Source organism: Cygnus atratus, chromosome 2, assembly GCF_013377495.2.
Source record: "Cygnus atratus isolate AKBS03 ecotype Queensland, Australia chromosome 2, CAtr_DNAZoo_HiC_assembly, whole genome shotgun sequence".
NCBI lineage: Eukaryota > Metazoa > Chordata > Aves > Anseriformes > Anatidae > Cygnus > Cygnus atratus.
Genome location: NC_066363.1, coordinates 5,931,339 through 5,951,999, shown reverse-complemented (window position 1 = coordinate 5,951,999; position 20,661 = coordinate 5,931,339). Strand labels below are relative to the sequence as shown.

Sequence of the window (20,661 nt, the reverse complement as noted above, 5' to 3'; positions counted from 1 at the left end):
TGTGTTGTGGTTTGTTTTTTTTTTTTTTTTTTCAGAAGTAGCCTTCTGATGCCATTTGGGATGAGATTTATGCTGCTCAATTTTTGTCATATCAGAATTGGGCAAATAGCACCACCCTGAGTCATCCAGGAACCTCCACAGTCAGCAGAGAACATTAGACCTCCAGAGACCAATTCACTCCATCTGTCTTAGTTATTCACCTTAGGTTAGAATAAATTTCACTCTTCAATATCTCACTGTTATCTTTCATAATAAGAAAACATAAACAAGGAGCACAGGCTAAGTACTTAATTGTTTGACAGTTAACATTATGTTATATGAATATCACTCACAGCATTTCATCACCATAATGAATCATCAAGGCATAAAACAGGCAGGACTTTAAACCTGGGGATTTGGGATTCAGCTACAGAACAGATATTTTCTATAAAGTACTACGTAAAGTTAATTCTTTTCAGCAGTTTCTTAAATTAAAGGAAGATGGGTATATTAATAATAAGAATGACATGAGAAACAAAGCTAAAAAAACATTTTTATGATTTGGGCAGTAAGAGTTGACTGAAGGGGACTGTGAAGGAAGCTTTCCCCCTAAGCCCCTGCATGGGTTTATGAGGCTGTGCAGAGCATGGATCAAGAGCATGGATCCACAGCGGGATCTTCATGGAAGTGATTGGCATAAGCTGTAGCTCTTGCATGTAAATAGACATTCAGAGGATTCATTTATACATATGAATAAAGAAAATCCTGATTTTATTGATAGCAGTGTAGATTCTGGTATTTGCTGATAAAGAATTCAATACACTTGTGAATCCTAGAAAAATAAAATTTTAAAACAAACAAACAAAAAAAGCCACAACAACAACAACAAAAAGACAGATTTTAATTTACAGAGAGACTTAAGCATTTAGCTCCGTTAATTCATGCAGGTAAGTCATAATACTTGCTGATTTTTTACATCCAAATCCCAAGAAGAAAAGTTGTTTCCTGTTTCAAGTTGCACATGGAAAGGTCAAGTGATGTTATGTGCAAAAAAAATACTAAATATGAAAATATGGATAGCAACTCAATGCCAAAGATAGAAGAGGCTTTTAGAGACTATAGCAGACAGGTAATTCTTCTACATGTGTTTGGGGGACTACTTTTTGTCAGTAAAGTTGACTCTACCACTGATGGGATAAAGAGAATAAAACATTGGAAAACTCACCACTAAATTTCCTATCACCATGACCAGCAGAAAGACAAGAAGGCACAGTGGTTTTTCAGCTACCACCATGCAGTCCCACATGGTTTCAATCCATTCTCCACACAGAATTCGGAAAATGACGAGGAACGAATGGAAAAAGTCCATCATGTGCCAGCGTGGCTTGCCATTTTTGTTTATTTTAAATATGTTGTCTCTATAGTTTGACCCAAAAAGTTGCACTCCTACTATAGCAAAAATAAAAACTATGATTGCCAGGACGAGGGTCAGGTTACTCAGTGCGCCCAGAGAGTTACCAATGATTTTAATAAGAGTATTTAAAGTTGGCCAGGACTTTGCCAGTTTGAAGACCCTCAGCTGTGTAAAAACATAAAAAGTTGTGTTAGACATCAGCAAAGATAACCCACCTTTGCACTGTTCAGGCCTGCAAAACTATTCTATAAATGTTCTGAGCTCCTCCATCAATATAATGTTTATGGCACTGTGACACTAACACTTAAAAAAAAAAAAAAGCATTTATAGATTTTTATTTTTTTTTAATCTGGGCAACATTACAGAGATAAACTGACAACCTCCTTAAGGAACTGGGTAATCCAATTCCCTGATAAAGTCTTGGCCCACACAGGCAGTTTCTTACTTGATACAGATTATGTAATCTCCCTGATGAAGATTATGGTATCCAATTTACATGAAACAAAAATGACCAAAGCTAGGAGACCAGTTCCCGTCTTACAATAAAAAGCATCTTTCTTTCTGTAATGCAATCCAAATCAGTCCATACTTTCCCCAGGGCAGTGGTCACAGCACCAAGCCTGCTGGAATTCAAGAAGCATTTGGACAATACTCTCAGACACAGGGTCTGATTTTTTGGGCGGTCTTTTGGGGACCCAGGAATTGGACTCAGTGATCCTTGTAGGTCCCTTCCAGCTTGGGATATTCTATGATCTATGAATAACCTCTGCTGCAGTTGTGATGGAATGAGTTAAAGTAATTGGCATGATAAGCTCTCCCTATTTTTCTTCATAGTACATGATATGAATACCTTACCATCAGTTCATGTCTATTTTTAAGTATTTTTCTTTCTAAATTTGTACTCTGACACTTTTTCCTAAGACTACTTGTGCTAGTATTTCATTTTCAACTCCTGTTTTGTAACATCTCTACCCTGGAATATTTTTTCTCTGAATACTTCTTACTATATTGAAAGGAAATATATATGTCATTAAACTTCAACTCTAATATAACGAGTTTGACAATATGTTTCTTATTGCCACTGCTTAGAAAATAAAATAAATCATTTCCTGCATGTTAACTGCAGACAACAGAAGTATTCTCTATTGTATTCACAACATAGTGCTTTATACAATAGAGTAAATGTAAGGCTTACCAGTCTGAAGGATCGTAAAACTGACAGGGTTCCTCCTTTTCTTCTCTCTTTCTTGCCTTTGTGTTTGGGTAAACTCAATTCAATTAAACTCAATGTGACAATTATGCTGTCAAAAATATTCCAGGGCTGCTGAAAATAATAATAGGGATCTAGAGCAATGATTTTTAAGATCATTTCTGCAGTGAAGATTCCTGTAAAGACCTGTGACCAAGAAATAGTGGCATCAGCATAAAAGTTGCCATGAATTTATCTTAGCTTTAGACTATGTGTCCACAAATATAGTAAACTTTCATGGACAGGCCAAAAAAAAACCCAACTATTTTTATGAACTTTTAATGGAATTTTTATTAAAATGGGGGGATTGTTTTCTGCTCTTTCAGGAGTGTGTTAGAAGGGCATCAATAAAATCTTGGAGTCAACTATATCAGAAATTTAGAGTTCCCTAATCTTTCATTTTTACAGCTACTTTTTGTGTCTCAAGTGAAAACACTCAATCAATCAATCCTTGGTATAAAAGGTCAGAGAGTTGAAAATTTGCTTACCAAGTTGCCTACATTAAGCATTGATTTAAAATTATCTGACATATTATTGTGTTCCAGTGCCATGAACAAAGTGTTCATCACAATGCAAAGAGTGATGGTGAGATCAATGAAAGGATCCTTTATGAAAGCAGCTACTTTTTTCTTGATTCTCAACCAAAGTGGACAACAGTCCCAAATTAGATACTTTAAAGCAAAATCTTTCAGGCATGGCGGGCATCTCCGTTGGGATTCTTCAAGTTCTAAAAACAAAAGAAAACCCCATTGTAGTTAAATCGTCGCTGAGGAAGGTGGTGAAATACTAACTTCAAGGAGTCAAAAGACCTGAGAAGAAAAAAGAACCTGAAAACCCGTACAGAGCCCCAAAGCTTCCCTGCACTTTCCACCACTCATGTAAAACCTACACCAAATAAACACAAAGATAAAATTCAGAGAAAATTGGATTCAAAATTAATTGAAGGGAAGTTACTTTAAAATCTGTTGGATCAAGCTTTAGGTACAGACTCATCCTAGGATCATCTGACCCAAATCAGATGTTTGGGATGTAGAGGCCACATCTCAGCCTCTCATCCTTGGAGCTCTTGATAGGCAATATAGCAGCTAAGGCCCTTTTCACCTGATCCTTATGTAGACATCTAGGACACTGGCTGTATCACACACAACATCTCTGTCTCCATCGACTCTTAAAAGAGTTTAGAACAGCAGTGGTGGATGTTCAGGTGAGGCAAACCCAAAAGACTGTGCCCAAATTTCACCTTAGGCCACTTCTGTTGGAAAGTTCATGCCTATCATCTTCCAGCTGATGCAAGCTGATACATCTCAATTTTCTATAAGCAAAACATGGAATAGAAGCTGTTCTGCTAGTGTCATTTAAAAGCTTTTGGTCAAATATAAACCTCATGGCTTTTCTTCCTTCAACATGAATATTAATGTGTGCTCAAAAACACTTTTATCCCTATTGAAGTTCTGTGCAAATTCATTGACAAACTGGACCTCACTAATCATTCCCTTTCTGTTTGTATTTAGGTTTAAGTAATTAGTTTCTGTGGATGCCAAAATTTTTCAAATGTCTTATGAGCTGAATCTGACTTGTAACCTTTTCTTCTTCGTACATGTCCTTATTTCCCCTCCCAGTTCAGTCGCCATTTCTTCTCCTCTGGGCTCAAGTCTCCGATTCCACCCCACATTACTTATTCAAGTGTGATCACCCTGACTCAACCCCCCTCCAGATCTAGCTTTTGCTTTCGGTTCCTCCTGACCAGATGGCTTCTTTATTTACCCTGTGTGGATCTGGCAGAACCGGTGTTCAGATCCCAGCAAAGACAATCTCTGCTCCCTGTTCTGATACCTATTCTCAGTTTAATCCACTTTCACTTAGAGCTACAGGGAAAAGCCTGGTTCCATCCCAGGTCACAGCTGAATGTCTGCAGCACAGCCCAAATTATTGTTGAATTAAACTTGAAAGCAAGGCTGCATGGGATGTGTTTCCACGGAGATTTTCCCAAGAGTGATTTAGAGAAATTTAAGAAAAGGGACCATCCTGCCAAAATGCTACCCCCCTGCCAAATCCTACACTTGTTTTCCAAGAACTGTTGGTAGAGATCCAACACAAAAACATAAATTTCTTCCTCATCCTGGTCCAGAAAACATCTGGACAATTTAGATTTTATTTTTTTTTTAACCTCCAGAAAGTTCTGCAGTGAAACTATAAAGTAGCATAATAACAGTAAGTGATACAACCCTTACTACCCTCAAAAATTCACATGGAAAGGTATGTTAAGCACTCAAACCCCAGGAAATGCCACAATTAGTTTTGCTTGTGTAATCCTAACATGGGATTCTGCATGTGTACGTCTCTACCAGTGACACAACAGCAGTCACAGGGTCAGGAGGAGAAGCCACTGTCCCAGTCCTGCTCCTCACCCACTAGAGAAATTCCACCCACCCACCATCACTCCAAGTCCCTCCTCTGTCTGTCTTTAGAAATGAGATCTTATGATAGGCAAAGGATGTGTTCCAGTACATAAAAACTGTGTGATAATGCTTAAAAAAAAATAATCCAAATTAATGATGAAATTCCTACACAGCTACAAATCTATGTTAATGTTTAAGAAACGTATTAACATTTTGGTCTTTTTCCCTAGCATTACCTTATGATTGAAATAAGCATAACAAGGAGCCACTTACCCTCCAAGACACTGGTAATTATGCTGACTGCACTTGCTGCCCTTTGTCTCTGAAATGCCTCATTAAAGTACTCCACTGACAGATGAGGATGCAAATGCATCATGCTGCTCTCATCATTTACAGCTGGCTGCTTAAAGAAGTAAACACGATTAGGGAGATACCACAGGAATAAAATGAAGTAGGATGCAATGATGGGTAACTATGAAAGTTAATAGGAATGATGACAAGCAGCCAGATAAATGCACCGTTCTACAAGATGTAATAGGTGTTCAGAATGAAGGTCCTACACTTCTGTAATAATGCTACAGTAAATGGATCCCCCAAGCATGTAATAGCAACAAGGCAAACACAAATCTTGGAAATAGGTGTAGGAGGGCAAACAGGCCCAGAATATATTCCAGGGACTAATGGAAAAGGAGAGGGATGAGGGGTAAAGTGGTAGAAAAACATCTCTACCCAATTGGTAAACTTACAGGCAAAGCTTCTGTATGATGCTAGAGTTGCTGTGTAGGAGAAAGAGGTATTGCTCAAAACAATCACCCTGGGTGGGACATAGAATAAAAAAGCTCTCCCTGTTTGTTACAATGCCAGCATTAGAAACATACCTAAAAATCCTACCACTGATGGAGAAACCATAAAATGAAGTACATACTTAACAACTTTTTCTTACCAGATCACCCTTCCCTGGGTCTTCCATTACCGGCGGAAGTGGAACCCCTTCAGTAGATGCTGGATCTAGACCGTGCACCTTGCCATTCCCTCCTTCCATCACCGAAATCATGCCATTGCAGTCATCGGTGTTGGTCCACTTGCCTCCCTGCCCGCAGCTGGGGGTAGCAGGATGGGAGCCATGGCTTGCTTGGCTCTGCATGCTGCAGCGTCTTCCCACCTGCGGCACCGACAGTGATCTCCCCTGGATTTCGTTCTCCCCTGCACTGCGAGTCTCCTCGTCACCAAAATCCACTTTGGAGTCGACTTCTAAGGCAGGTATTTGGAAATTGAATACACTCCCGTGGCTCAGCCTGCGTTTCACCTGATTAGTGTTGGGGCCGTACACCAAGCCAAGGAGAGCCTGAGAGCACAAAGAGAGAAATAAAGAGAGAATGGCATAATATCGTAGAGAAGGTTTGGGGAAGCGATAAAAGTTTAGAGTTTCATAACATTTTCTATCAACCATAGCAAGTCCAAAACTCTTATTTAATTTAGATTATTCAGGAAGGATTTTGTTTAGGTTTTAAAAGGCAGATGATAAAATCTTGCCAGCTGTAGTAGCTATTTTTTTTTTAATTTTTTTAACAGACAAAGATGGCACGAAAGTTAAATTCTGATCTTTGTTCACATTTTCTATTTTTTTGAAGCTATAGAAAATGTATTTTAACTCTTATTGTAATTTCCTTTTATCCTTTGCTTATGGTATTTCCTTTTCAAATTAAATTTTACATATGATACCTCCATAGTCCATAAGGTTGTTTATTTTAAAAGTTAAAGAGTGATCAGCATTTGTAATAGGATTTGGTTTGTACTTTCAAACAGTTTATTTTAGTATTAAAATTAGAAAAGCTGTTAGGATCCCAGATTCAGACAATAGATTACCAACTTTCGTTGACTGTCTGTGGGCTGTAACTTGGGAAATTGTTGTTCTTCATAATCTTCTATCCCCAAGGACTTATTTCTCTTTTTCCTATTGCTTCTTTCTTTGATTTCTTTGGTAGACAAAGGAGAGGCTTCGAAGGAGCTAATTGACAGGATATCAATCCCTTTAGCAGCCAATGACTAAAATTAAAACAAAAACATGGATGGCATTTTTGCTAGATACATAGAATACAAGCAGCAAGAAAATACTTCTGTGCTCCATAATATCTCATCTTAACAATTTGTATTTCACAAAAGTCAGTAAAAATCTTCCAATATGTGATAACAGTAAAAGAAAGAGGAGAGAATTTCTGCACCATATGGAGCACTGAACAATTTACTATTTGCAGTATGTTACATGATCACATGTACTGGGCTTGCCAGGGGCAAAATAATCATATTATAGCTGCTATTCCTCCATATGGCAGAATTGCTTACAATAAAAATACTCAGTTTTAAAATAAAGCTATACAATATAACTTTTTTTCCCAAACAAATGCTCAAGCAGTATTAAAATTGAGTCTTGCTTTTGCACATCCTTAAGACTGTATTCACACTGTGGTTAGCTTGCCTTCTCATACTGAATTTAGGGCAATATTTTGTTCCAGAAAATTCTAGACTATTTAAGTTACAAATGATTTTTTCACTCAACTACAATAGGCTTTGTTTCAGATGTTAATGCAGTTGATGTAAAGAATTACTGTATATTTCTGTGCTCAGCAATCCACAACAGTTAAATAGAACAGAAAGAAAAAGGCATCTATATGTTATTTTGGAAGCTACTAGCTGATGGAATTTTACATTTTCCAGTTTTAAAATATTACTTTTCTTACACCAGACTTTGAAGATCATTATCCACAACAAAAAATCATGGTTGGAACAATATGGGAAAAATACTCAGCTGAACAAGGAAGTGCTCCTGTATCTCTACAAATCAGTGCATTCAATAACTTAACATTTGCTCCTGTTCCCACAAGTGACTGTATATCTGTATACTGTGTGGCTGTATACAAGGAGATATGCACTTTATGTGATTAATAACAGTGTTGAGACTTATTTTTGCAATAATTCACATACCTCCTGCTCTTTCTGCAATAATTCCATGGCTTCCCGAAATTTCCTTTCCTTTGCCTCTGTTTCAGCAATAGTGGCCTTGTTCTGGTCTTCGTATGCCATTGTTACTACAGCCAGAATCAAGTTGACTAGATAAAATGAGCCCAGAAAGATGACCAGCATGAAGAAGAGTATATACACCTTCCCAGAAGCTCTGAGGGTCTGTAAGCACAACACCCCAGAGATAAAAAATACTGTATTGAATATCAAATAGGCTTTCAATGTGTCTTTAAATTTTTCAGAAGCACGCAGCTTTCTAGACACAATGCTTTACGAAGCTTAAATATATCTTCCTTGGCCCCTTTTCTCCACATCTTTTTCTCCCTCTTTCCATGCCATCACTTGTAAACCCATGAGGATGACTGAGGCACCGTTGCATTTTTGAAGGACAGTATGAAATCTTTTAGTGTTTTTTCTGAAGTCCCTAATACAACAGGTTAATAGGGATATTGCTGGGAAGCACTTCAGCATCCCTTTTCAATGAGTCAATTACGGACCACGGCTTGCTGGAAGGGAGAAGAGAGTATGCAGGCTTAATGATTCCCAGCTACTTCTTTTATTTGAGATTTCTTGTCCTCCCCAACCATTTTCTGCTTCGGATATTGCACTACCTGGACAACCCATTCTGAACAATACACAAAGCTGGTACCTGCTGATACAGACGCTCCCAGTAGTCCTGGGTCATCAGGCGGAATAAGGAAAGAAAAGCCCAGCCAAAGGTATCAAAACTGGTGAAACCGTAATCAGGATTGGGCCCAATTTTCAAGCATGTGTATTCTGGAGGACAGGTCCTAGAGGTAATAATAACTGCAGCTCATTCAATGTGGCAGATTCTGAAGAAAAACTTCAGTTTATGTGAGAGTTGGGATTATTATTCAGCTTTGTATTTTATTTTACTGCAAGCTAATTTTCTATACTAGGCAGTATTTGGCTGGAAAGTGGGATGGGAAAAAGCAGCATCCACAATCCAGCAACAAAGAAAGACAGGCTAGAGAAGACCCCCAACCAAAGTCAACTCCCTCATCACCATTCCCATCTCCTGCCCCTCACCACAAAGCAACCACCTCTCCCTCCGTGCCCAAATCTGCCCTCCAAATCCATGTTTTGTTTCCCAGTTTAACAATCCCAAGCCTTCACAAAGAGAATCATGTCTGTCCTGTCCTGTAGGTGAGGCCCTTCATGTTCTCAACTCTCATACGTCTGTGGGGAAGAGAAAGATAGCCCTTCTAGAAGGGCTTGAAGGAATTTAGACTTGAATAAGACAAATGCAGATTCATGCTTTGTTCTTTACATGTATTAAATTATCTGATGATCCACCGTATTTTATTGTTTGTGTTCCTGTTTCTGCAGTCAAGGAAAGTCAGGAATCACTCCTTTGTTTTCATCTCTTATGACTGAGCAAGCAGAGAACTGTTCAGACAGAAAACTTCTGAAGAAGAAATATTCTGAAGTGCACTTACCCAGCGCTGGGACCACATAGCAAGATGTCCGAGGAGTCTGGCTTCTGAGCAAAATGTTCTATTAAAAAAAAGGAAAAGAAAGGTAAAACCAAAGCACTTTCTAGTCTGTATCTTCTATCCTTGGAGTGGTGATGGTACCAGTGAGCTGTAAGTGTACATGCACACACATACAAATTGCTGTGTAGTAAATATGAAAAGAGCACTAAAGAATAGAGGTTTCTAAACGCACAGCAACTACACCATGTTGCAAGATGTCCTGTCCTCATTTATACACATACTTCTGCGTATGTACGAATTTCAGACTGAAGGAAGCCCTTAAAATTAAAAGTTTTTGCAATATCACTTTGGGCCTATCTGCCAAAAGCATATCAAGAATAGAAGGGCGCAGGTTCAAGCACAGCCCCAGGTTTGGTTGTTGTTAGCACACTCTCTGCCACAGTTCTGGCAAATGACAATTAGCCCTCTCCAGGACAGAGTTTGGACACTTTTGGGGGTACCATAGACCATTTCCAACAAGCAATAAAAACAAATCACTGGTTTTAACAAAAAGAAAGAGTATTTGGCTATACAGATATAAACCATGACGTGTAATTACTCTGCATAGCTGGAAAACAGGTCCTAACCCTGCTCAGCTGATAAACACAGATTTGTCCATTAGGATGCTGAAGCCATGCTCTTTTTGACCTCTTCCCCTCTTAGCATGAGTTACTCTGATGCCTGAGCTAGCAGCAGACTGAAAGTAATAGCTTCAATGCTAATAGCTAATTAGCACCATTAAGAGGTGGGTTTCATATCCCAGATGCAAGGCACATCTCATCTCTTCCTGGTGCTTCTCAAATCTCAGCTGTGCTCATCAGATAAGTCAGTGTGATTCAGAGCCAGCACAGGAATCTTTAATATCTGCTGTGCTGTACCATGTAAATATACCATAAAGAAATGAGTCACTATCTGGGCTACTTTCCACCCAAATTTTGTTCATCTCTGCTCCTGCCAACTAACAAAATATAAGATTCCAGGACTGAGCTTCAGAAAACTATAGCAACACGTAGGGTCCATGTTGGAGATGGGAACTTCACACTAAGTCAGCACCAAAACAGCCTGTGGAAAACATACCCAAAAAATCACTATAATTGAAAATTGGCCTTATAGGGCTGTAAGTCATAAGTCCTGTAGGAAAGACAGCCAGATTCCACTAAACTTGTCTTGCACCTCCTATTCCTTTTGCCATCATTGCATGCAAGATGGTTGGGATGGGAACACGACAAAGCTTGAGAAGCAACACATCTTGAATTTCTTGAGCCCTACTATCTCCAGGCCATTGCCTTTATATTGCTGCAATGTTCTGCATTTAATCAATAACAGGAAAAAAGAGATATTTTTCTTGTTTCTTTAGCATAGAAAATTTTTATTTCTAGCTAAATTTTGTCACATCCACCGTTTCTTTTCTGTAGTACTCTTTTCTGTAGTCTTTGGCTTTCTTCTGAAGTTTGCTTTCAGTTATGACCTTTTCTAACATTCTGTGTATGGAAAATACTTTGTTCTTATGTACTTTTTTCTTGGTAGGTACAAGAGGTTCCTGCAAAAACTATCCTCAAAAGTATTTATATAAAGACTTTCTCCCCCTGGACTATGAGGCTATTAAGAAATCTTGTCTGAACAGATCTTACACACCAAGTACATACAAACAGCAATATGGTAGGGCTTTTTTATGTATTTCAACATTTCCTCTACGAGTATGTTTTTGTTGCTGTTCTGAATTCAGTGGTGATGAAGCTTTCTTCATATTTCTGGTGTATACACTGTCTATTTTACATTTGTTTTCTTCATGTACATTGAGGCTTTTCCTTCACCACAGGGCTTTTCATTTCTGAATAGCACCTTCCAGTTGCTGTTCCTCTGAGAAAGTTTTGGTGCCTTTTCAGATCTCTGCTCTACGCTTTCACCACCAGCTTCAGTCAAAATATAGGTGAAAGATGTTTATTATATATATCTTACAGATGAAATAAAATAATTATCACATATAAGATACACATGCTGTGAAGAAGAAAGATTTTTACTTTTAAACAAATTCCTCAGTTCAAAGCTGAAGACTACTTAACTAGGCAGCAGAATGAAGATGCTAGAACTCTTCAGCATAATGTAGAAGCTGAACTTCAGGGAATTTCATCAGAGAATGAGCTAATACATATTTCAGTTATTGTCATATCATTCTGATGCTCTGGCAGTCTGAAGAGCATTATCAGGTAGTTGCTCATCCAAATATTCAATCTCATATACAGCAGTGGTTACACACGCATGCATAGGTGTCTAGAGTGCCATATAAAACAAGAATTAAGGAGAAAAATTACCTGTATAATTAGCAAACATTTCATAGGATTCCCATGTTTTGTTTTGTAAATACTCTTTGATACTGGGATCTGTATAATTCCTGATACACTTCTGTCTCAGATTGCCCTTGAAAAGCTGGAGGCCTATGAGGGCAAAGACACTCAGGCAGAAAACGGTCAGGATCATCACATTGGCAAGTTTCTTAACAGACTGGATAAGTGCCCCTACAATGATCTTGAGTCCTAGGGAGACAGTGTACAATGGAAAAGCAGGATGAAAAACTTAGAGTACTGAATATTAGAACAATATTTTCTCTTCATTTGACTGACCCTACAATTTCCAGATGTTCCTTCACTCCCTGACAAGGATAAGGGACCAGGGATAGTCTAGTTATTTTTTATCCAGAAATTGATACACATAGTTCACATGAAACAACTGAGAATCAATGAAGAATCTAGAAACAATAATGAATATGATCAAAAATACCAGAAAGAGAACACAGGGGCAACCCAGTGGTTCTAAGTCTGTGTTTAGTCATGAGAAAGCAACCACTGACTTTATAACTGACGGAAAAGTTGGGGAAAAAATATTGTCCCAAAGATGATGTAAGATAATTCTGTTCAGTCACCAGAGGTGTTTCTGTTGAACCATAATACATAGACTAACTAGAAGAACATTCTGTAAAACTGACATAATAAAGTGTTATTGAAATAATTTTAATATAATAAAATTAAATTGAACACAAGATTCTTTCTAATGATTGATTTATTCTGCTTAGTCCAACTGGACTGAGATAGTATTTGTGTCCACAAATTCAGCTGCATCTGCAATCAGTGAAAGATACAGCAGGAGAAAGAAAAAGACAGAGAGAAAGAGAGAGAGAGAGAAAGAGAGAGAGAGAGAGAAAGAAAGAAAGAGAAAGAAAGAAAGAAAGAAAGAAAGATAGATAGATAGATCAGAATAAGCCAATATTTTGATTGGAGTAAAGAATTGGTTGTAAGTAACAGAAAATATTCAGCAAATAGATTTTCTTACCTGGGACTACTGAAATGGTTTTTAAGGCTCTCAGAACCCTGAAAGTCCGAAGGACTGATACACTCCCCAGGCTACTGAATGCTCCCACATACCTGTGAAATCAGGACACTCAAAATGGAGTAAGCAGGACACTTATTTTACAGTGTTCATTATTAATTCTTAATCCTCCTGAGTTTATTTTTGAGCATTAAGAAACTACTTACCAAGTATTTGTTTGAAGATTCATACAATAGAAAGCCATTTCTAGATTATTAGAATTGCTTTATAAAGTAGCTCTTGGTTTGTGCACAGTTGATTTTGTGCCAGCACCTTAAAATATTATGTACTCAAAATATAAAGAAAGATAACACTCAAAATTATTAATTTCAGGCTGAAACGGCCAGAACTGGTTTGATTCTCTCTTCCATCTGTAGCAGCCTCTAACCAGTATGAAAGCTGCAAACCAATTGCTCAGACCATGAATTTAGAGGGAAAGAGATCAAATTAATCCACTGTCCTGGTGTCAATACAAATCACTCTATTTTCAAATTTACACTTTCATTCACAGTATGAATTCATATTGGACATCCCAGCTATTACAAATGCATGTAAAAGGACATGTAAATTCACACAAAAATGCATGTAAAATGTATGTAAATTCATGTAAAAGGACTGCAGAGTGGTATGAGATGGGATTGAACAGTTAACTGTATCTTGCTCTGCACAGCTCCATTCCCTTCTTGAGCGACTAATGCATTGTTGTTATACAAAGAGTGATAAAACAAGTACAAGAGTCAACATCCTAGACAGTTTCAGATACAGAGAAACAAAAACTTCAAATACGTGTTCAAGTAATCCGTATCTTATTTGTTCTCACTTACGCCATAACAATCACACTGAAATCCAACCAGTTCCAGGGATCTCGAAGGAAAGTGAATTCATTTAGGCAGAATCCTCTTGCCAATATTTTTATCAATGATTCAAAAGTGTAAATGCCAGTGAAAGTAAATCTAAGGAGGGGAGAAAAGTGCCAAAGTAAAACAGCAACATTAGGAATTAATGGAAAAGGGTAAAAGACACAGTAAGACCATTTACTGTCTAGACCAGTGAACCAAGCCAACACTACAGAGAAGTGATGGAAAGAATCCTATTGATTTCAGTGTCTTCTGTCACTATCTGACTTGTATGTAGTTTGAAACAGTAGTTGACATGGCTATTAACATGAATGCCTGTGAAGTTTTTTGGCATTCAGCAATTTTTTCAAACTCTTTTATGTGAGTCTCCAGAAATTGAGAAATACAAAAGTTCTAGCTAATTGCTAAAATAAGCATTAAAACTTACATCTTCCTCTGGTTTCAGGTGGACAAGTAAATGTATGATATTCTGTGTATTATTTACTTTGGGCACACTGCATCCATTTCTGTGCAGAATGTTTAAAACACTTGAAAAATACAACAGTACAGGATTTTCAATTTAAGATGGCAATTATTCTTATTAATGGAAAATTATCAGTAAAAGCTCTTCTGAACTTATTGAGTGCACTTATCATTTCAACAAGATAGCGATCTCCCTACAGAATTCAAAAGGCGTTCACTTGGTAGCCAGCAAATGCACTAATAAATTATATGTATGTAGTGCTTCCCTCTTCATTTGGAAAGAAGTATTCTAAAATTATTATTAAAATGCATTTGAACAGTACTTCTGATGCCAACAGCAGATATAACTCTTATCTAACCTTTAGTGCTCTCAAAAGTAGGGAAGTATGCCAGTGTCTTATGGAGATACGTATATAAACACCTTACATCTTGCAGATTCTCATTCCTGCTTGCATAAGGGTTTGCCACTCCCAATGATATCATGAAACAGCATGATGCTGATGTTTCAGTATCATGAATCATGAAACAGTCAGAAACAATTTAATGACCGTTTTTAAACCAAGTATTTTGGAATCTTTTCCTTTCTATTATGTGTTAGAGGTATCAGAGTTCATATTCTAACATACTAATGCCAAACCGAGAACTTGAAAATAAATAAATAAATAAATAAATAAATAAATAAAATAAAATAAAATAATAGGATTACCCAGCTTAAGTGTGACTCCAAAAGCATGCATTTGTTGTGTTGTAATATTGCAAGGGTTGGCAGTGCTGAAGATAAGAGCTTTATTTTTTAACAGTGTCCCACAAGCCAGGAGTTTCTAACAGAATATTTTATTAGAGCAAATACTCAACATTTCAATATTACTAAATATAATTTTAAAATACAGCAGCTCTTGATGTTCTTTATCAGTGTTGGCAACAATAAGAAATGTGCCTGGATAAAAAGCAAATAATTACTAACTTCAGAAAGTAGGATAATGAACTGGAGTGGTAGGACAGACAGGACTTCAGTGGAACGTAATGTACACTCATGATCTCTTGTAACTCCATAATTATTGTAGTTATTGAGTTTAGAGACAAAAATACTCCGTCAAAGCAAAAAAATAATGGTTATTAAACTCATAAACTACTGTGTGTGAAGGCTGCAAGATAGGCTAAGTAATTAGAGGTGTAGAGTTAAAATGCATACATACCCTCAGATACTTACTCAACATATTTGTTCCATGAAGAAGATGCAGAACTCTTAGACTCATTCTGAGCCATGAACACACAATTAGTTATAATAGTGCACATTATAAACCAAGTGAATAATGTAAGTCATGGGAGTGAAGGCAAAGAATATGACATTGATTTAGAAACATATTTACATACATATTCCACTGGTTATAAACTTAATACTTTTTTTTTTTTTTGAGTTTAAAGCACATGTAAGATCTGCATGTACATGTAGATTACAATACACTGCTGTTGTTATTTATGCCATCTTAACTGCTGTACAGGCTAGAGATCTGCTGCTCTGTGCATTGCAGACTTGGTAAAATGATCCCTAACCACTGAGACAGACTGAGAGAAATGATGCATTTTAAATTTAATTTTACAGCAGAGGAATTTTTTAAACAGAGACTGTCTGACTTGTTCAAGGTCTCAGGGAAAATTGGGATAGAGTTGAGAATTTAGGCTGATATCACCTAAGCTCCAGTCTTCCTTTCACAAGGAAGGTTGGTATGAATTCATATGTCTAAAACATATTTCACTGTTCTCTTTCCACTTCTTGTTCTCCTCTTCACGACCTGTGAAATTTGTGGAGTTTTATCTTCAAATAAACTGAGAAATTTTCAAGTGCTGACAGCAAGGTTTTGTAGGTAACAAATTGAATGTCTTGATCACCGCTGCAGTGTAAATGATAATAAAGTAGTCCTCATAAAACTCCAAAGTAAGTGTATTTTTAAAAAATAAACTGAATATTTCACAAAATTTAAATAGCACCGGAGGTCAAACACCTGAAGCCCAAAACTGACTAAACTGGAGACCTGTACTCTTTTGAAGTGACAGTGCAAAGTCTGCCATGATATTTGTGGGTGTCTCAAAGGACATTAGATGCTTATGTTTAGACAACTCTTGGGGTTGTCCACGTGCTCTTTGGGACCCACTGACTATAACGTATGAATGGGAACTTGGGCATCTAGCTCACATGTTGATATTTGAGCTTAAGCGCCTGTCTCTGGAGCTGAATCTCATGTCTTGTGTCATACCACACTTCTGAGCAACCCAGGAGGTAGATGTTCATGGGAAAGACATCTACCCTTTCTGTCAACAATCTCTTCTGTCCTCCCTCAAATTCTCCTGCCTTTAATTGTAGGCATCGTCAAATACTGTCACAAACCTAAGAGCTGGACCACTAGTGTTGAAATGCCAGCATCAGCCAACTTGCTGCCCAGGGAAACCCTCAGAGGAGAGCCGTCACTCCTCTAGGGATGTCTGTACCCTGCTATGGCCACAGCTGCAGACTCATCCCAGTTAACCCAGTGCTGCTGAGAAGATGGCTGGAAACCTAGTATGATACACTGCAGACCATGCTGGGCCTGATTCAGCCATGAGTGACAGCTTTTTTTGCCCTGGTCTCATTTCCAAGTACCAAAGTGGAGACCTATACTAGTGAGTCCCATCCCCTAAATGTATGACTTGGGATCTGTATTACCTTTTTATTTCAAAGACATCCTTCTTCCCTACAACAGCATCCCTGAAAATTTTCATTGTCATATACCAAAGATATATTTTTAAAATCTGATTTCCAAATGAAACAAAGTTTTCAAAATTGTTCTCTGTGTTTTCATATATGTACCCATCTCATTGGGATCTGCTTTGGCATGGGGGTTGAATTTAATTCTCACGGTATGTATAAACAGAGTATGAGATAAAGGATAGAGACCTTATTCATTTCTCATTGAAAAAGGATTCAACATAAGATACTGATTAGACAACATAATCAACATCAGAGAACAGTCTAAAACACAAAATAGCTAGAAAATCAGGCTTCAAAACCCTCAGTACTCATGAAACTATTACTAAATAGCACAAGAACATCAAACAGGAGTAATTTCTGAGGTAATCCATAATTAGAAGCTGTCTGGAGTGAAGAAAAAGCTATTCATTCAGTGCTGCAAGGTATAACAGCACAGGATTACACAGGTCTTTGTAATTAAAAAAAAGAGTGAATGAAGCCAAGAAAAGGATATGAATGTATTAAAATTTTAATTGCTGTTCTTCGGATTGGATGGAAAGGACTGAGGATCCATAAGGCACGTGTAGCAGTAAACCTGAAGATTGTTTTCTGTTTGTTTAGCACTATGAAAATCTTTAAAATAAAAATAAAGCAACATGAAATAAAACTTTCAGGAAATGGAGCAGAGAACACATTTTTGTATTACATCTAGTTCTATGAATGATGAGCATGACTTTGATATTAACTTCAGTCTGCTTGTTTAAATGAGAAGACTCTTCATATTTTGCATTCCTTTTATCATAAATTGATATCCATTAACTATCAAAATGGAAAAAAATAAATATCAGTGTGAACTTCCCTTTTTAACTTTGATCCTCGTTAAGAGTTTTGCACAAAACAAATTTTGCTTATGACTATTCTCTTTAAGTTGGACCTCTCATAGAATCTCACTATACAGAGTTAGAAGGAAGACTTGCAGCCTTTAACATTATTTGCTAGTATTGATAGTGATCTTCTACCTCTAAGACTGTAGAAATTAGCTCAAGGTATTAAGCAATACTCAAGCAATAAACTTAATTTCCAGTGGATTAGATGCCATTTCTCTGTTTGTTATTAAAAATCATATTCTTCTATCCTTCCTGACTAGAATATACAACTTGAATAATTAGGTTTTATGTATCCATCAGCAAATGTTTTTTTTTTTAAAAAACTACACTTAGATGATCATTTATTGTAAATGTAAGCAGAGCACAATCACTGAGTCAGAAGACAGTTTCAAACTATACAAATTAAGAAAATTTGCAAAATAATTATCATTTCTTGTAGATCTGACTCAAAACTTCATTTTCTTCTTTTATCCATTTTATGTTTGATGTTTCAATTCTGATTTAAATGCTAATGAAGTTTATATCATTTAATTCCTATAATCCAAAATTAAGCTTTTTTTTTGTCTTTTAGAAGATTACAGCATGTCATTCAGCTGTGCTAACTTTCTGCATTATTTCAACCCAGAAAGTGATGATAGTTTTTCTAAACAAATATAACCAAGACTGTTTAAGACATTGTTCACATAAACACTTCTTAGCAATATAACAAAACAAATTAAGATCTAAGCATTTTGGTTGGCTCTAACCTTGCGATCTTTGTAGTACGGGTCAAGATCTTCCAGTGGTTCCCCAATGAGCTCTGGAGGAGGATTTCCATACAGAGCCGGTAATTTCTGGAAAGCTTTTAAGTCAAGTTGAGGACGTGGTTTCTCCTCAGGTTTCTGGTCTATGATATTTTTTTGACAATCCTTCTTGGCAGCAATTCTCTTTTCAATAGCAGCCAAAGATTCGTAAGTGAACTTACGGAAGTTGTTTGTACCAGAGAGTATGAACTCAGCCATTTTTCATTCTTTGCTTCCTGTCACTGATTCTGTTCAAACAGAAACAACTGAAAGAGAAATCAAAATTGGTAACTCCGGAACAGATGAGTTATGAAAATTAAACATTTTGCCCATGCATGTCCAAAAACATAAATTTCTGAGCCATCTTCTAAAAAAAAAAAAAAATAGAGAATCAATACATTTTTCAATGAGATGTTTTTTGTTTTGTTTTGTTTTGTTTTTTTAATTATATGTATCTGATAGGATGTAGGCAGACCTCTGTAACTTTAAGAAGGTATTTACACCACCTTATTTAAGATACATGTTAGCACAAATGCTCTTGAGCTATTATTTGGACAAACCTGAGGTTCTGGTTTAATCTTGGAACTGGGATAGTAAAACCCACTGAACTGCAACACCATCAACTATGTGGAAGCTGCTTCTGAGAAAGACCAAAATTGAAAATGACTGTGCCAAAGTAAATATTCAGATGGATAAGCCATCCTGATGGTGCCATGGACATCAGCACAGGAACAAACAGTGTACAAGTGTCAGAAGAAAGGCCTGCTGGGTGAAACACCACTGGAGATGGCAATATACCCTTAGCTTTGTCTGGAAGATCTTTTGTTCTGTAAACCCATTCAACGATGGATGCTGTGTGGGAAGAGGAGAAGAGAGTAGAGAGAGAGAAGAGGAAGAGGAGAAGGAGAGGAGACGAGACTAGGGGGTGGTTTGATTCTCTTTGGGATCAACTGAGAGCTGGAGGACATTGTGGAAAGCCTCAAAGCAAGCCCATGAAGTCCACATACGTTGACAGAGAAAAAATTTGAAAATGGTACAAACAGTAAGATGATCCAGACCTGCATCCTTGTGCTAGAAGCTCTGTAAGGATATTTCTTTGACGTTTTTTCTTTGATTATGGCCTCTAGGAAAACACTATTGATTCAGTACACAGTTATGGAGCACCTGAGCCAGGGCATTCCTACTCGCAGACTTTGAAATGATCCTGTCTGTTCCAGGGCTGGATCACTGCTGAGTCTACATGAAAGAATTTCAAATTGGAAGCAGCCAGGTCTTTCCATCCAGAAGCTTCCACCATCACTTCAACATGGTCTTCAAAGTTGACTACATAACTAGCAGTCAGAGCTCACCTTGGAAAGTTTAGATAATGACCTGCTCTTGTACCCTTCCTTCCTACGCACTATATGGGCCATCCCAGGAAAACACCAAGTCTGAATCAAGAGGCTTTGTTATACCAGTAATAAGTAATTTTACAACTTGCGTGCTGACTCCCTGCATCTTTCCCTCCACACAACACAATTTCAGTTCTCCACAGATTTCAGTTGTCCTCATGCTGCTGAACTGTAGAGAACCAGTGAAAACAGCTGGAGGCCAGTGACAAACTAACTAGTGAAACATCTTAATTCTTGCAGGCTGCCTACCTCTCTCATTTAAATAAGCATACAAAATGATAAATATGAACAGTAAAAACTGTTCCCAGCACAGAGTGGAAACATTTCTGGAAGTCAAAAAGGACATTCAGGGAAGAATTATTACTTATTACTTTAAGATTTTCAAGACCAAACGGAATGTCTGGAATCTGCATAACATCTTAACAAAAATGAGAACTATACGATTCACTCCCAAATTTCCAAGACTGGAACTAGGCAAAGTGGTGTTTGTTTTGTTGATACTCAGAATAATTTAGATGCTGTGGTATTAGTTATGAGAGCTCTGAATGATGCATGAAATGACACAATTTCTGTGCAATACACGGAGGGAATACAATAATTGCTTTATTCTGCCTTGTGCCAAATCATCCACAAATACCG

General features: G+C 37.3%; 1 protein-coding gene across 2 annotated transcripts in view; it reads right to left on the bottom strand.

Moving 5' to 3' along the window:
- Positions 1 to 18,850, bottom strand: part of LOC118251741 (sodium channel protein type 5 subunit alpha-like) — a 34,881-nt gene extending 16,031 nt beyond the window's left edge. For both annotated transcript variants that reach the window (XM_050708526.1, XM_050708527.1), the window contains exons 1-15: positions 18,596 to 18,850; positions 17,477 to 17,595; positions 15,448 to 15,552; positions 13,743 to 13,871; positions 12,883 to 12,974; positions 11,868 to 12,089; positions 9,520 to 9,577; positions 8,709 to 8,850; positions 8,024 to 8,221; positions 6,908 to 7,087; positions 5,985 to 6,386; positions 5,315 to 5,441; positions 3,131 to 3,369; positions 2,589 to 2,789; positions 1,205 to 1,558 (exon numbers count right to left, since the gene is read on the bottom strand). In XM_050708526.1, coding sequence (XP_050564483.1) covers positions 1,205 to 1,558; positions 2,589 to 2,789; positions 3,131 to 3,369; positions 5,315 to 5,441; positions 5,985 to 6,386; positions 6,908 to 7,087; positions 8,024 to 8,221; positions 8,709 to 8,850; positions 9,520 to 9,577; positions 11,868 to 12,089; positions 12,883 to 12,974; positions 13,743 to 13,871; positions 15,448 to 15,552; positions 17,477 to 17,595; positions 18,596 to 18,850 — 2,823 coding nt within the window. The remainder of the gene's footprint in view (positions 1 to 1,204; positions 1,559 to 2,588; positions 2,790 to 3,130; positions 3,370 to 5,314; positions 5,442 to 5,984; positions 6,387 to 6,907; positions 7,088 to 8,023; positions 8,222 to 8,708; positions 8,851 to 9,519; positions 9,578 to 11,867; positions 12,090 to 12,882; positions 12,975 to 13,742; positions 13,872 to 15,447; positions 15,553 to 17,476; positions 17,596 to 18,595) is intronic.
- Between the last annotated feature and the right edge of the window lie 1,811 nt (positions 18,851 to 20,661).